This window comes from Epargyreus clarus, unplaced genomic scaffold, assembly GCF_041222505.1.
Source record: "Epargyreus clarus isolate Ecla_fem2 unplaced genomic scaffold, WU_Ecla_fem_2.2 ptg000029l, whole genome shotgun sequence".
NCBI classification, from domain to species: Eukaryota; Metazoa; Arthropoda; class Insecta; order Lepidoptera; family Hesperiidae; genus Epargyreus; species Epargyreus clarus.
In genome coordinates, this window is record NW_027332235.1 from 8,928,817 (window position 1) to 8,947,156 (window position 18,340).

At 34.9% G+C, this 18,340-nt stretch overlaps 1 protein-coding gene and 2 non-coding genes across 5 annotated transcripts in view; 2 read left to right on the top strand and 1 right to left on the bottom strand.

Annotated features, from left to right (window-relative positions):
- UBL3 (ubiquitin like 3) overlaps nt 1-15,906 on the top strand; it is a 279,194-nt gene extending 263,288 nt beyond the window's left edge. The window contains exons 2-5 of one of the 3 annotated variants that reach the window (XM_073089555.1): nt 3,031-3,139; nt 11,079-11,246; nt 12,094-12,149; nt 12,629-15,906. In XM_073089555.1, the coding sequence (XP_072945656.1) occupies nt 3,031-3,139; nt 11,079-11,246; nt 12,094-12,110 (294 nt within the window). In that variant the 3' untranslated portion in view covers nt 12,111-12,149; nt 12,629-15,906. The remainder of the gene's footprint in view (nt 1-3,030; nt 3,140-11,078; nt 11,247-12,093; nt 12,150-12,628) is intronic. The other 2 variants (XM_073089554.1, XM_073089553.1) reach the window with 2 other exon arrangements.
- On the bottom strand, nt 1,016-1,088 carry TRNAR-ACG (transfer RNA arginine (anticodon ACG)). The gene has a single exon. It is a non-coding gene; the product is annotated as a tRNA-Arg (tRNA).
- TRNAT-UGU (transfer RNA threonine (anticodon UGU)) lies at nt 9,976-10,048 on the top strand. Its single transcript has one exon. It is a non-coding gene; the product is annotated as a tRNA-Thr (tRNA).
- Nucleotides 15,907-18,340: the final 2,434 nt, after the last annotated feature.

The window sequence follows — 18,340 nt, forward strand, 5'->3', positions numbered from 1 at the left end:
AGGTCAATATAATTTTTTTAAGAACCTCTGATAATAATGTATGTATATCCTCTGTTATTAATACAGTTTTTTTTTAATTTTGAGTTTGTGTGGATCCTAACCCATAACTTTCACATTTAAACGTAACATGAAAAATTTGTCTCGACTTACGTCGTTTAGATTTTAGGTCGCGTATTTCGGGGACCTAACTTGCGATAAGTACGAGAACTGCCTGTACACAAAACTATTAAAACTGTGTGAAGTCTACCAATTCGCACTTGACCTGCGCGGTGTATTATAGCCTAAACACCTCAGTCTGAAAAGAGACCCGTTCCCAGCAGTGGGTTGACGACGATAAAGACGGGCGAGTTACCTAATTTTCATTTTTTTTATAATATAGGAGTAGCAGACGAGCATGCAGTCCACCTGATGATAAGGGGCTAATATTGACATCTGTAATCAACCCCCATATAGGATTAGATATTCCTACCTGAGGTCGGCCACAGATGCGCCGCTACCCCTGAGGACTAAGCTGGAACGCCTCGGAAAAGTCTGTCTCCCTTTCCACACCCTTCAAAACGGAACACAGCAGCGCCTAACACTGCTGTTATTAGGTAGAAATAAAATGCTATGTGTTTGATCGAAACTTTACAAGCTTACAACTTTACATGTTATTAGTTATTACTACTAAACATACATACTATACTTTACTAGTTAATACATGAGGATCAAATCTTAAAAGTAAATTTTAAAGCAATTGAGCTGAATTAGCAGTGACATCGTCGTAAATTTGATATTATATGCCCCAGTATGGCAGAATAAATATTTTTATACACCTGCTTGATATCGGTATCACATTTAAAGTTTTTTTAGTACAAAAAATAACATTACTAAAAGCTTGTTTTAAAAAAAATGTTTTATATTTGTATATAATTTTTTTATTGTTTTAAGTCAAAATACATTAAAAAATAATGTTTATGATTAATATTAACTTTATTATACAAGAAAAAATAAAATGACCAATTTGGCTGTAAATCGACCCTGCCAGGATTCGAACCTGGAATCTTCTGATCCGTAGTCAGACGCGTTATCCGTTGCGCCACAGGGCCTATGTGGGTTGGGTTGAAATACTTGATCACTTCCAATTACATTTATAACAATTACATTGTCATTACTTTATATACGGATAGTTATACAGATATAATATATAAAGTTTTTTAAATATGAAACTAACTGTACCCTGCGGTTTCAAACGTGTTCTAACGCCATCTCTACGTTACATTCTGAACTATTAACTTCAGGAGTATTACACAGATGGCGTTGTACATCATAGAATACTTTAGCTATTAGTAAATTAGTACTATCCTTTGAGCGATGTGCAAAAGCTACATTTATGTCGCTTAAACTACTGAACAGTTGAAGGAACTGTCGCTCAGGTATTCAATTTGTTGCTTGAGCGATTGAGGAGCGGTACGTTTGTTTTTATTCGAAAAATCTTTAAATATTCGATTTCTCACCTATAATAGAATAGATGCATACATAATCATGCTATCGATAATGCTTAAGTCCCTAAGTGATAGTAGCCAATGGGCGGACGGCCTACTGACGACCCCATTTTGCTACCCTCGTGGCGGAGCGGTCGCCGGGTTGACGCGCAAAGGGTGCCGGTTTCGATTCCCGGCCAGACAGATATGTGAATGATTAATTTAGATTTCTGATCTGGTTCTGGGTGTTTGTGTATTCGTCTTTTTGTGTGTCCATGGCACCCACGACAGAGGTAATCCTATGTGTGTGTAGAATACAATAGAAGAGCAGTTAATGATATGTCCCATAAAATCACGCGATCCGAATGCAAATACCATCGAATCACGGCAAGATAAAGCAAGGATATATTGGCTCGTTTGCGTCCGGCCGCGGTGCGCGATCATTTATCGGATTATTTTAATGTGTCCGGCTCGAAGGACCATTCGTTACGATTTAACTCCTTTTTACGATTGCGGCTCGCCCCCGTGTCGTCCGACCACACAAATCAGAACGCGCACACGTTAAAATCCTTTTGTTTTATTATAATGACTTTATCTTTTTTTTTATAATATAGGAGTAGCAGACGAGCATGCGGTCCACCTGAAGGTGGACATCTGTAATCAATTCAGATAAGATTAGAATCCTACATTAGGTAGATATTCCTAACTGAGATCGGACACAGATGCGCCGCTAACCTCGAGGACTAAGCTGGAACGCCTCGGAAAAGTGTGTCTCTCTTACCCCACCCTCAAAACCAGAACACAGCAGCGCTTAACAGTGTTGTTACTCGTATGAGGTAGAAATAGGTGTGGCAGTGGTGCCGCCGGAGTCGAACCACAAAGGGTTTATCAGATGAAGATGAAGAATTATTTGTTGTTCCTATTATAGTATGTTTGTCTCTGTAATAATTTAGTGAATAATTTTATTTTTTTGAAATGATACCACTTTTCATCGTTAATATTTTAAGTTTTTAAGTTCATATTTTAAGTTTTTAAGTTCAATTATACAATTCCTTATAGGAAATAATTCGAATATTTATGCAATAACATAGACAATAGCATAATTGTTACCGTTTTTGAAATAATAAACGTGATGTCGGTAGTTTGTTAAAATAATGCATTAGAATTGGCATACATGCAGCGCATAATCTGTAGAAGAATAAAGGGATCCTCCATACGATTTATTTAATTGGTAAATGTTATAAAAAAGTGATTTTAAATTGGTTCAAGGAACTGTGTGTTTCGTCTTTTCTCGTCGGATTCATATTTATTTCTTGATATGTGACATTTGATAGCTATTAGTTAATCGTTTAGAATTTAGAAGACAAAACACAATGGCTTTTTAACAATAGGTGTGGTGGTGGTGCCGCTGGAGTCAAAGGGTTCTACCACCTTTTAAGGGTCCTAACAAGTTTAGGGGTCAAATGAATATTACCCATCATTCATCCCTCTCTTCGTCTTTGGTTACGTTGACGACAATTAAGATGCATAGATAATATATTTACGTATATATTTTGTTTGTTTCCAGATAAACTTGCGACTGATTCTGGTGTCCGGCAAGACGAAGGAGTTCGTGTTCAGCCCGGTGGACTCGGCCGGCGATATAGCAATACATGTCTACGACAATTGGCCCGAGGGTGAGTGGTTTTTGTGATGTTGTAGTAGCGGACGAGCGCGCAGTCCACCTGATGGTATGTGGCTACTGAGTACTGCGGCCTATGGACATGTGTAATCAACACTAGTTAAGATAAGATTCCTACATGAGGTAGGCGACAATTACCCACCTTTTTACGTGTGGAAACCCTGAATGGGTTCCTCGCAGCCGCGGGGGCAGCAGAGAGGATATGCCGGACTCATACCGACTAAAACCCCACGGTGTTCCTCTGGATACCCCTTATTGGGACCACGGGTATGCTGGTAGCGCTCATCCGCGGTCATCGTTGCTACCCCTGAGCACTCACTGACCGTTCCAAATTACGAACTGAACTGAACGAAATTACTGACTATAGGGTCTGGGGTTTGAAGCACGGCCAGACATATATTTTAATTATAATAGATTTCTGGTCTGGGTCTTTTTGTGTGTCCATTGCATTCGCGAAAGGGGAAAGGTCCCAACGGGGCAATGAGATTAAAAACATTAAATTTCACACACAAGTTCAAATTCAAACGGTATTGAATTCATTCAAAATTGACCATAATTGATTCTTCGAACGAATTTGAATAAAAAAAATAACGTAACGAATGACGTAAGACGGTAAGCGCGACCTTCACAACCAGTTGGCGGGCCACCGCGCACGAGCGCCGAACAAAGGGTTTCGGATCAAGTTCAAGGCTTTCGGATCACCTTCGAGATTGTTATCGGACATGCAAAAGTATTAGTATACCTTTACTAAATATGTAGAGCTCAAATACGTAGTATTACATTGGCGACTAAGTGTAGGTAAATTACTTTTAGTTTTCTAACTTAAATCGAAGATATTCAGGAATTCAAAATTATTAAAAAAAATCTCAAGGGTATGTGAAGTCTACCACCCACACTTGGCCAGCGCGGCGGACTGACCTTATCCTTCTCATTCTGAGAGGAGACTCGTGCCCGCCAGTGGCATAGTAAAGGGTTGACGACGAGGTGAAGCGGTGATGCCGCCAGAGTCGGACCAAATGCGTTCAACCATTTTCAAAATTGCCTACGAAATTGCTTTGAAAACCTAGTTTATTTTATTCACGGAACTATTCACTTCAGACACGCGAATATTTTTTATAAACACAGCACCGTTTAGTAAACTTCAGTTTGTTCGCATGTAAAGACAAGCATTGAAAAATAAAACATTGAATCGCCCTCGACCGTTCCCGGCAATGATAGGGCCACTCGTGTCGAACGCCCTTCACTCCAGAGGGTTGCAGGGTGCTGGGTGCGGTTATTGCGATGCTGTAGGTACGTGCAGATAAACGGGAATATATTTTATACCACTGCAAAAAATTTTAAACATTATTAATATGAAGTTAAAATGTACATTCTCCAATTGAAATTATTCTTGCCATTTTTTGGGATCCGTAGCCAAAGGGTAAAAACGGAACCCTATTACTAAGCCTCCGCTTTCTGTCTGTCTGTCTACGTCTGAACAGTAATATATAGACAGTTGACATTTTTTTCTTGTATCATTATTTTAGACTAGCTGACCCGGCAAACTTTGTACCGCATCAAAATCTATTTATCAAATATGTTTCATATAAAATATAGCCTATGTTACTCGTGGATAATGTAGCTTTCGAATGGTGAAAGAATTTTTAAAATCGATCCAGTAGTTTTTAGCCTATTCATTACAACCAAACAAACAAACAAAGTTTTCCTCTTTATAATATTAGTGTAGATAGAAACTAATACGGAATATTGTTATTATTTTAAAATAGCTAACTCGAGTTTTCGTTTTGCGAAATGTACCTAATTTTAGAAAGTTAATTTAAAATGAAATGGGGCAATGCCAAGATTTAATATTTGTTTGTGATTCTGTCATTCCGTTTTGATCTTCAAAATGAGATGAAAGACGTACAGAGGACGTTTTGATTACCTACTTTCTATTTGTGTCGTCGAAACGGAAAGTAATTATCTTCGATATAATATTAGGTACGTTTGAATTCTAGTGTAAATTTCATCCCAATTTCAAAGTAGTAGAAACCTCTGTGGTTCGCTTAGGCGGCGCTACCGCCACACCTACGTCTACCTAATAACAACTAGCCACTAAGCCACTAAGTAGCCACTTACCATCAAGTGGACCGCATCCTCGTCTGCTACGTCATTATTAAAAAAAAACTCGGTGACTCCATAATCGTTGCATCTCATTATGACGGGCAGTCAACAATGCGCAGTGAGGTCACCAGACGGGTGACTGACCCGTCGCAACACGGCGCACGGGCCGAGGTCATGTCCGCTCAACTTGTACTAGCTTTGACCCGCGGCTTCGCTCGCGGTCGGAAGTCGACGACAATCGTAAAAAATCCTTATCGAAATATACCACTAATAAAAATATAGATAGGTACGTCATATAAGTTCCAAAAGTGGCATATGAAATACGGGTTAATTGTCCAATGCGAACTAAATAAAGTAAAAAGTACCTAAGAGTAAAATACCTAAGAGTAAAGTAAAGTAAGACCTATGTCCTATTCTGATCTCCTGACAACACACAACGTGTGTACAAAATTTCATGACTATGGGTTATGTAGTTTAGGCGTGAAAAGAAAACAAACTAACTTACATTCGCATTTATAATAAGTTAAATATTTCATGACGAAGTGTGCGTGTGGGTGTTTCGATGAAGACAAGTGTGGTACCGATGTGTTGGCGGTTGACAGTGATCGTGTCCAAATGAAGATAAAATTTCAGTTAACAAATTAACAAGGTGTTTTAGCATATTTATCGTATCTTTTTTTAATATTTTAAAGCATTTTCTTTTTTAATACATGGGTCAAAATTAGCAGAATTCAGGCTTCGTTAAGAGTTATAACAAACATAACAAATATACGAATAATCATTAATTTTAAATTTTAACGTTGTTTTCTACATTACGCTGGAAGTATGTAGATGCTAGCTGACTTATAAATGAGGCGATCTTCTTAATAGTCATCAGTATTGACATGTGTCTGTGATCGGCTTCGTGTAGAACCTGCTTAATGTGGAGTTGATCTCAGATTTATATAGTTGGGGAGCCCAAGAGGGGATTTTGGAGTATCTCGAGCGCGTCAGACTAAGATATGGGAGATACCTTACACCCTGTAGAGTATTCTAAATGAACTATCTATGTCGGGGGGTTTGCACAGTCAAAAAATCGATCACTGGACATGTTCGAGCGCGGTCAATTCTCTTTTTAATATACAGGAAAAAATGCTAGAAAACGGGAAACATCATAATCTGCCGATTACCACACGTCGAAGTAGTGAAAAAAATAGTCATTTGGAAAAAGTACCCTGTATTATTATGCTATCTGATAGTGTCACTTATTAGCATGAATCCCTGGGAAATAATGATATATAAGACTATGGGCTAATCCTTCTCATTCTGAGAGGAGACCCGTGCCAAGCATTGGGACAATTATGGGTTGACGACAACGAACGTAATTAAGTACACTCGTACACAACATGAACAATTAACAGAACTAACAAGCGTCTATAATTGCGCTAATTGCCACCCAGGCGACCACGCCGCCCGGGCCCTAATTAGCCCTTGAGTGTTTGCGAGATCACATTTAAGTGCTTAAAATGCGAATTCCCTTATTTATCTTATTTAATTTTAATAAGCCAGCATGCCGTGATGGTAAGTGGCTACTGTCGCTAATGGACCTCTGTTGTCAACGAAAGGTAAGATTCGAGTTTTTTAATATATGTAATGGAGTTACAGACGAACATGTGGTCTAACTAATTTTAAATGGCTACTGCCGCCCATGGCCATAATCAACTCCAGATAGGAATAGATATTCTACCTGAAATCGGCCACAGGTGCGCCGTTACCCCTGAGGACTAAGCTGGAACGCCTCGGAAAAGTATGTCTCCCTTTCCACACTCTTTAAACTGGAACACAGGGCTTAACACTGATGTTGTTAGGCAGAAATAGGTGTGGCGGTGGTGCCGCCGGAGTCGAACCACAAAGGGTTCTACCTACCACCTTTAAATTAAATCTTGGCATTGCCCCATTTCATTTTAAATTAACTTTCTAAAATTAGGTACATTTCGCAAAACGAAAACTCGAGTTAGCTATTTTAAAATAATAACAATATTACGTATTCTGTTGTTATGAGGAAGAAATAAGTGTAGCGTTGGTACCGCCGGAATCGAATCACAAAGGCTTCTACCACCTTCAAAGTTCTACTTAAAGTCCGCCACACAGGCAGCAGGTAACACTGATTTTATTATGCAGAAATATGTGTGGCGGTGGTACCCCCAAAGTCAAATCACAGAGAATTCTCTACCTTTTTGTGTGAAGCTGTTGTTGCGTTGCGATGGAAAGTATAAATGCCGGCTGTTTTTTATTTAAGGCGACTATATGGCTAGGAACAACATATTTGTGAACGGATTCAGATAAAAATCCCATTCTATATGGAATTCGTATTTTTTAACGGCTTCATGCAAAGATCCCATTCTATATTGAGTTGATTGCAGATGTCCAAGGCGGCAGTAGTCAAGTATCAAGTGAACTGCATTCTATCCTTTGCTACTTCGATCTGATAAAAAAGTATAATAAGTGGAAGGTGACCACTTAAAATCAGGTTAACCGTCAGACCACGGCTGAAACAAATGTTTGGTATCGCATAATCTGATACAAGTATCGTATCGATAATTATAATCATACATTATCGATACACATCGCCCCTAAGCGATAAGTCACAAGTACAACACATTCGATATGTAGTACTTAGATAATTATTGCTTATGAAATCAAGGTCATCTTGAAGGTCTTGAAGTCATGTAATAATATAGTCACATAAACGGTACAGAGTAACGATATAACAATTATACGTAAGTTAGTTCACACTAGTGATTAGAAGTATTATAACTACACAAGTATCTCCGTTATTCGACTGCTCTTGCTGAAGTCTCCGACCAGAATGTCGCTCTCTGTTAATTCGAGCGCCGCCAAGGTGTCGTCCCCACTTCACCTACCCGCATCTGTTTTTAAACTGTAGTATCAAATGAGTCACTTATTACTTTAATGTAACGTTATAAAAATGTGATATCGTTAATATCCAAGCTTCTTATTAACGACGATAACACTTATTTAATTGCTACACTTTCGACACCGATGGTAGGGGAGCCCGTGATACTAAATGTGTAGAAACTCGAGCGTCATTGAGACATATACAATTGTGTAGATTAGACGTTAGAATGAAGAAAAGGTTATATGATATTTTTCGATTTAGCTGGATGTTTTCTTATTCTGACGATTTGAAAAAAAAATAGTATGAGAATGTATTTTCCTTAAAATTTGCCTTTTTCTTTACTTTGTGATACATTATTATTTCATTATTTTTTTCAAAGAGACTATTTTTTTCACGACTTCGACGTGTGGTAATCGGCAGATTATGATGTTTCCCGTTTTCTAACATCATTTCCTTTATATTAAGTCCAGTGATCAATTTTTTTGACTGTGCAAAACCCCCGACATAGAAAGTTCATTTATGGTTTAGGATACTCTACAGGGTGCAAGGTATGTCCCATATCTTAGTCTGACGCGCTCGAGATGCTCCCGAAATCCCCTCTTGGGCTCCCCAACTACGATTGTCATCAACTTTTGTAAACGCGTTGTCAGCCGCCCAAAAAAGGACAAAGGGTATCTTCGATCTCATAAAAAGTAATGTTCCCGTAGGATAGAAAAAAAAACAAATATTGTCGTCGAACTCTGACGCGAGCGAAGCCGCGGGTAAAAGGTAGTAGTAACGCATTGAATGTATAGCCCGGGGATAATCCGTACGATTAAATTACGGCCAGGCTTTCATACCCGCGATAACAGTTTAATTCAACTACCAGCGCTATTAGGGTTGCTAAAAGTCCTATAAAAGTAAAATACACTAGAAAAAATACAATGCTGTATGAAAAAACAACAATAGATAAAAATATTGAAAAGAAACAGCGCGCGGAACCCTGAACATCTGAAAGATTAAAAAAAATCTCAAAAAATATGTGAAGTCTACCAAAACGCACTTGGACAGCGCGGTGGACTATAGCCTAATCCTTCTCATTCTGAGAGGAGACCCGTGCCCAGCAGTGAGACAGGGTTGACGACTACGAGTTATATAGTTGACAGCCCTAGGCGTAATATATGCGCGGCGGTCGCTACGGGACTCTGACATCTTGGGTGGATCATCTTGGACCCTCTGTGATTCGACTACGGAGGCACCACCGCCACATCTAAGAGTATTTCTGCCTTATAACAGTAGTGTTAACATAATAATATTAACGTTACTCTATAGCATTAGATTAAATACCTATAATATAAGACGTAAAGATAAATAAATAAATTCATATGAAAACGCTTTAAAAACAAGCTTTTGGTAATGTCATTTTGTTTTTCAAATTATTCTCAGTATATTTGATACACATATCGTGTGCTTAAAAAATAACTGAAAGGTCATCTTGGGATGCCATATTGATTAAGAATGACGTCACTAATTTAATCATCCGCTATAATATAAATTTATAATCTAAACCAAACGTTTATTAGAAAATTTCAGCTTAATCTATCGATGACTTAGTTTATAATTTAGTTAAAAGATCGTATTTAATTATGTTAAATAAAATAAAAGCTTCTAAGAAGTATTTTTTCAATAATAAAATTGATAGAGATAAGAGTTTAAAGAGTAAGCTAGCATAGTTAACATTCGTTATCGCAATCAGCGCCATCTATTGGCAGCGTTTGTGACTTGTTGTGAACGGCGCTCGACGCGGCTCCGTTACAATACGTTCAACACTTACGAAACGTGTATCAGACGCCTCCATAGCTCAGGGGTTAGAGCACTGGTCTTGTAAACCAGGGGTCGAGAGTTCAAATCTCTCTGGGGGCAGTATACCTTGCTATATTAATTTTTTTTATTTAAAATTTTGAATTCAATTTTACAATTTTATATCCGTTTTAATTTAGTTGGTATTACATTTTTATTATTATTATGTTTTATTTTTATTGTATTAGAATGTTTACTACAAAAACTCTTTCACAATGGATGGATCTTTTTAGTATACTTTAGAGAAAATTAAATTATTATTTTTTTTCAACTATATTTACTAATTTAAGTAATTGTAAATTATAATTATAGTTATAATTATGACGAATGAAACGGAAATTGTTCAAAAGCTTTAGACATTTTTTATTTATTTTGTTTAATAAGTCTGTTATTACAATTTGATGAAAAATAGTTTTGTTTTTTAAACCTATAGTGGAAAATGTACTGATTTTCGTACTTTATTTTTTTTTCCTTTCCTTGTGTAATTTTGGTGTACCATGCAGAAGGTTCCGGGTTTGATTCTTGGGCTGTATTACATGTACATGATAAACTACAAATTTACATTTAAAATGTAAATAGCATTTTTAAATTAATTATTTATCATAAACTTTGAAATTTTTCATAAAATAAAACTAGAACGCGGCAAAATAATAAAAATTACATTTTAATCGTTGAATAATACGACAACCAATGACAGTTCTTTTATTAATTTATTTAGTTCTTTATTTATTAATTAATTAATTAAAATAGGAAAGAATAACTTTCATATTTTTTTAATGTGTTGGATTCATTTTTATTTATTGTCTATTCAAGTATTTATGTATTAATATTATTTTTAAATTATTTATTTATCTCATTTTTTCGATCATATAAACTTTAATAATTTTTAGTTTTTCTATTTTTAATCAATTTTTCTACATAATTTATTCATTTTTTTTTCGAGAATAGAAGATGTTTAATATTCATAATAATTACAATAGGAACTTAAAAAACAATTAAAGGCTATTTAAAATAAAACTAATACAATTAAAACTAAAATTACTTTTTTTTACTATTTTTCATTTACTTATATATATTATTATGTGTTTTCCAGCGGACTGGGCGTCGGAGTGCGTGTCCCGTGCGGAGATCCTCCGGCTGATATACCAGGGTCGCTTCCTGCACAGCTCGGTGACGCTGGGCGCGCTCGGGCTGCCGCTCGGCCGTACCACCGTCATGCACCTAGTGCCGCGCGAACACCTACCCGAGCCCAATTCTCATGGTACGTGACATTTGTCGATAACCCCATCACTAGTATACTAGTATAATGTACATTGCACAATAGTATTGATAGTACAGAATAACAAGGACATATTGTACCTAATAATTTAATATGACGTAATTTTAAGTTATTTATAAATTCTACAATTTTACATGATTGCCATTTTAATGGTAGAATGTAAGAACTTTCCTGGCGGTAACCATAAATTGATTATTCTTCTTTATCTTATCTTTACATTCTTGCAATTAATAAATTTTATTTCATTTCATTAACTATTCCCTACCCAATTCCGAATTCGTGTATGATTGTTTACTTGACAGTAGCAGATACAGGTTCTTATAATATTTATTGGTAATTATTTTATCCAATTGCAAATGTTAAAAGAAAAATACTACCAAAACTACGCTTGTAACCGCCTTGATATGTTTTATTTCTATTAATATATAATAATTTCATTATTGTGGTATTTGTTTTCGTTATCAGTTAATCACTTTGAAGTTTTTTTTTTTTGTTTTATTTGTATCTTGGAATCCCAGAGCATATTTCATTACAATGTTTGCTGCTTCTAAGAGATCCGTATTTGTATAATTTTGCGAAATAGTATCTACATTTACATATTTGCACATATGATTATTTATTTTAGTGATCTTTGATCTATATTTTTCGATAGGGTTCCTAAACAAAAATATAAGATTTCGCTACCCCTTTTTCAATTTATTAGAGTGGCTCATACATAATTGGAAATGATTAAATACTAATAAATGAATGCGCAATAAGTTACTAACAGTTTTGTTTTTATATAATTTTCAATGAACAATTTAATGTAACATCATTATTTACCTTCCAGAAGTCCGTTGGAGTTAACATTATCCCCACCCTCCCCTCAACATTCCTCTCCTGTTAGTAAGTTTGTTCCTTCCTTATCATGTTCCATACTTCCTTGAAATATTAATTATTAAGTTAATAACATTTCTTTAAATAAAAATATTCGTTAAAATAATATTCGATTAGATAGGTAATAAAATTCATTTAAATGTATCGATACTTATGTTTTAATTATAGAACAAAAGATAAAAAACAACTGTTTATTTTTTGATTGTGAAAATATTTAATTCAAACAATAAAATAATGGCTTAAACTGGCTTTAAACACGACCCGAGCAAGCGTTTATGAATAAATATGATACAATATGTATAAGACTTATTATAGAAATATGTATTTTATAAATGTACTTTTCTATTTTCTTTTTTTATTTTACCTTGTATCTATTATTTAATGAATCGTTGTTACCAATTTTTTTTATCATATTGAAGGTATTTAAAGTTATTAATTAAAATATTTTTAACTGATTTTATTAATCGTATATTTTTCTGAAATTTCAGACCAACGGCAAAAGAGTAAAGGCGGCTCGAGCAGTTGCTGCTCGGCGTCTTGCTGCATACTGTAACGCGCCCCGGGGGCGGGGGCGGGGGGTGCGAGCGGGACGGACGGACGGACGGACGAACGGACGGACGGTCGGACGGACGAACGGACGGTCGGACGGACTCAAATGTGTTCACACTCAGTGATTTAGAGTCAGGATTCCATTCGCCCTAATGTAAACTATAGTTGTGCACGTAAGCCGGTGGTTCTTGACGATGATTGCAATTTTTTCTTCGGGTATTTCAAAGGTTTGAGATTCGGAAGAGCATTGTTCTACTCGGAACTTTCAGCGCTTGTCTTTCGACAGTAGACACGATTGCCATGATTAAATTCTAATATCAAAAGGATCAAAATATCTAACATACTCCTTGTGTTCAGTACATCATTGTTCCTTATTCGTAACGCTTATTACTTCTGAGTCGAAACACTACTAGCTATAAAGTCACAAAAATAGAATGAACGTTCATATTAGGATTGATTTCATGCGACTTAATAATGCATTGTAAATTTTGCGCGATAACTTTATTCCGTTTAATCGTCACATTGCAACGAATCAGCGATCATGGAACAATCGGATCATGTTCAATGAACAATCCGGTTCCCGGAACAATCGTGACTCCCGAACAATCGTATTCGAAGAACAAAATTGTTCCGGTGCGGAACAATACCGTTCGAGAACCACCGACATTAACGTTTACGGTAGACTTGTGATGTTTTTAAAAGACTCGCTTGTAATTCGATACAATTTATTAAGCTATCTTAGTAGAACACTGTAAATTGATAAATATTTTCCGTCGGTCTAGCACGTTGTTTTAATTTTTTTTTCGAGGCTAAAGTCGTGCACAAAATTTTAAATTTTAAAAATTTAACGCACACCACGTCGTCGTCGGGGGCTTTTGAAAATATCGCAAGCGTTCTTTCGTTTAGAACTTTATCGTCACAGTGGCGTTTAGGGCTCCTATACGCTAGCGTTTTTACGGCGTAGGCGTTCGTTAAATATGTACGCAGCGCTGACGCTCCGACGGCGCAGAGCGTACGAGTGTAAGTAATTATTTCGTAATGAAGGCACATAGATTAGTAAAGATTCCTCACTCCTAACAAGAAAATGTACCCAGTTTCGAGAATTGAAATAGTTGCGTAAAATAGTTTTGCCACGTCTCCGTGCTAAAATGTCCCTAAAATATTTGAAATAATTATTTATTTATTATGTAAATTACGAGTATTAGTTATTTATTCGTAAAATTTTCTCTAAAAATCTTTTTATTTGTCAAGAATTCAAAAAAAGAACTTACTAATAAGCCGTTTGTGGCTTCATTCAATTTCAAGGCAGCGAAGTATCCTTACTAATCTATGTGATGGCATATAAAAATTACTAACAAGATTTCAAGTTTTACTTTCGAATACCAAAACCCATATCATATTGTTAAATTATCGTACATCGTACATAGCTAATACAGCGGGAAGAGATCAGATTTGAACACGATTGTACATGATGCTGCACTAGCGTTGCCTGTACGCGGCGTTGTCGCAGCGTCTGCGCTACGTATACTTGAAACACACACAAACGCTGTAGAAACGATAACGTTTAAGAGCCCTTAATCCAGGATAGCTTTACCGAGCGATATGTATATCTCACCGCGTAAATTATAGCTCATTATAGATATGTACGTGCTGCCGAAATATGTTTTAAATTTAGTAGATATTTTGGATAGATTCATCGGGAAATAATGTGCGGGTATACAACGCGTACGGCACGCGGAGTGTTCCCACAGGAGCGTGCGTGCCTCGTATCGAATATCGACAAATTACAAATTCTTAGTATTATAATTTAGGCCATTTAACATGAATTTATATAACGTTACTAAGGATATACCTATTTATAAAATTAAAGAAAATGACAAATTATGTAGTGATGAAACGGCATCGAGTGGTTTATGTCGATTAATTATTATTATTCTCATTTGCGATGTATATATTATCTATATTCGATTGAATTACTATTAGTAGAACGTCACGGGGCTACAGATACTTTTCCGTTTTTTTTTTTAATTTTGTGATAAGCACTTGCAATATATAAATTTGGATTGTTTTTTATTATTATTTTTTCCTTTTTGTTTCTTTAAATTGCTATTTACGGCGCTAGATGTAGCTTTTAATGAAATTAAATAATACGGCTGTCTGATGTGCATAATGTTTATAAATACATAATTATATATATAAAGAGTATAGTTAATATTATTTACGGCTCTAGCAGACATGCTGCTTTTAACGTTGGCGTTTCGCGATTGGCGACTTGCTGCGTTCGGTCGCGGCGTGGGAAACGCGCATTTAAAAAATCGCATTTATGCTGCATTGCGTTTTTCAAATCAGTTGTTACATTGAGCGTCCAAAAACAGCTACAACGGTCGTTTAAACGTGTGACGGGTGTAACGTTTGACCGATGCATGTAATAATCGAAAAATCGCAAAATCGTCGATGCGAAAGCAGCGTGTCTGCTGTGGCCGGTAGTGACACTACGGACACGGCGACTGTACGGAGACGTGCGGAGATGGTAAATTTTTAGTTGAACTAGGCAAAATGTTAACGTTGATTTTTGAATGTGTTCAATGGTCCTTTACACTGTTACATTGGAATATAATAATATATTTTTCATTGTTTTTTAGAAATATTTTGAAAAAATGTAACCTATTTAAAAACAAGTTTAAAAAATATTTCTATTCTATTGGCAATTGAAATGTTTTTGGCATTTTTTTTTAAGATTTCCGCTCAAATAAAATTCATTTTAAAAGCAAAGCTTTGCCGTTACACCCAGTTTCTTTTACCATCTTATAAGTAATGTTCAATGCCTTAAGGTGCGCGCACACTGGAAAATATGGCCAGCTATAAAGGCTCATCACACAATAAGACTATAAATGAATAAAAATATAAATACTTCTGGTTTGTCCAGGTGGATGTAGTATATGCCTCGTGTGCGTGCACCCTTACCGTTACCACATTATCGTTTCCCCACTTTTATTGTAAATATGGAAGCTTTTTATGCCTTTAATTTTATAATACACATGATTATGTATCGGCGTTAGTAATTTTTAATTTTGATTTTTTTTATATATTGTTTAGATGTCTTATTTTAATCGGCTTAAGGATTGAGTTGTATTCATTTAAATTTATTTTTGGCTAAGCCGTTGTTTTTATGTAAATTAGGTCCGTACCGTATTACATTTTCTGTTTTTGAAAATTATCGGTTTTGTATTATTGCATGGACACAGGTCGCCCGTTTAGATAAGTAGTTTAGTACTGATACGCTAAATTACTGAAATTCTAATTGGTTGGTATTCAAACAGAAAAAAATATAAACAATTTTAGTATAAAAAGAAAACGCGATTATCGTAACAAAATTTAAGTTATTTAAAAATAGCATTATTTTTCAAAAAAATATTTTTGTTTTTGTGGCTACTAATTGCAGGATGTGTACGGTTTGCATAAAAAGAGAATATTTAAGAAAAAAAACGACTATTACGAAATTCCAACATAATGTTATGCATATGAATTTTTTTTTGACGTTTCGAAATATTGTGTGATATAGTACAAATTTATTAATACCACAAACCTTCGAAACTCCATATCCTACCACTTTTTAGCTTAAACAGTATTATGGACTGCACTGAACATCACATGAATTAAAAAAATATGTATAAAAAATAACGATATTAATTTTAATAAGCATGTATAAAACAAAGTTTTGAGAATCAAATCGCATCAAGTTTCATCTTTAGCGTTTATCTGTACCTTTAGTATGAGTTTTTACGTTTTTACAAAAAATTACTGTTTTTGTTTTTGTTTACGCATTTCCCATACATTTCCAATCAGTTCTCATACAGTCCGCTAGGGGCGCTGATTGAAAATGTACCAACGGACAAATACGTAAACTAATACAAAAACAGTCGATTTTGTAAAAACGTAAAAACTCATACTTAGGGGTACTGTTCCTTTTGTGCGTTATGCGATAAAAGCGATTATACGAAGATAATAAGATAAAATAATGCGTAATTGCAGTAACGTGTTATAAAAATGTATTTCTAGTTCATTTTTAACATTATTCAAAACTATTTTTAATTTCTTGTTCGATTTCAGTGATTTTAGTCGTATTGATAGACCTAAATTTTAAAATTACGCTTAAAAATCTATTACATTTCTTTTCTGTTAATGAAGATAGATTTCGAAAAAATGGCCCGCTAAGATTGATAGCGTCTGATGTTTTAAAGGAACAGCCAAATGGTGCGTATGCTGCATGCAATATTATTGGCTATAATATCAACATTATTGTAAACATCGAGTCATAATATTGACAGTGTATCGAAATATTCGTCAATAATATTGCGCGTGTGGCAACGCCCTAAGCTTTGTACTAGAGAAGCACTATATAAGAAGGCAAAATTGCTGTATTTATTCCAACATTATATTTTAAACAGTCTTGCCAGCTTCAAATAATCGTATACATCGAAACAAGGATAATACAGCAATCCCTTTGAGTTCCAATACCGTATGAATGGTTTTTTTTTATATTATAATTTTGGTTAATGTTTATTTGCTGTATGTATGTATTTTGTTAAGTTGTGTAAAATAACTAGTTGATAATTAAAATAAATTACAAACACGAATGCATGTTTTATTTTTTATTTCGCTTTTCGTCCTCTGTATATAATATAGATGTCGCTTTCGTATCGTTTTATTGATAAAGTTTACGAATAATTATTATAGTGGCTTGTGGTCGACGGGTGTACAAGGCATCTTATTTTTACGAAAATGACGTATGGTTATAGAAGAAATAAAGTAATTTATGGGGACAAGGAAAATGATAACATTGATAATATTATTTCTAGGCATGTATCAATTTTTGTGTATGATATTAGGTCCATTATAGAAAGGAAGTTAATTTGTAAACATAAAACCTGTACTTATTATACTAGGACCATAAAGGATAAGAATCATGATACTACAAGATATTCATATTATTAAATGTAATTCTCTTCTACATTAAAAATATTGGTTTGTAAAGTTTGCTAGACGTGAAGTTTATTTCATTTTTTTTTACTTATGTTCTTACGTATGAAAACTACTAATTCTGAGAGGAAATCAGTGCTCAACAGTTCAAAAAACAATGAATTAATAATTGAATAATGAACTAGCCCATAAGGATAATGTAATCTTTTTATTTATCTGAATATAATGCATCTTAACACGTTTTCGTAAAAATAAAATGTCTGTATATTGTATGTATAGTCGGAATTAGTAGGTACGTCAAGTTCAGACGAACGTTGGCGAGATAGTTGGATGTCTTCACCGTATTTTAATATTTCTATAGAATAGCTATTAAATCTAATCGAATAACGAATAAGTGTCAACTACGCTGCGGCCACACTTCGACAAATACTCATTGACCTTTGTGTTTTCTGTGAAAATATTTTTGTATGTGATTTTTTTATGTTAAAATACTTAAATCAAATTGTAAACATAATTGGCCGCCATTTTGAATACTTACCGAAGTAAAAATAAAATAATTACAAATATTTAATTATCTGTGAAATAAATTAACACAGATGTAGGCATCTGTAAAACAACAGATATATACTACAAAACATTGTTAAAATCGGGGGTAGTATAACAAAAACAAC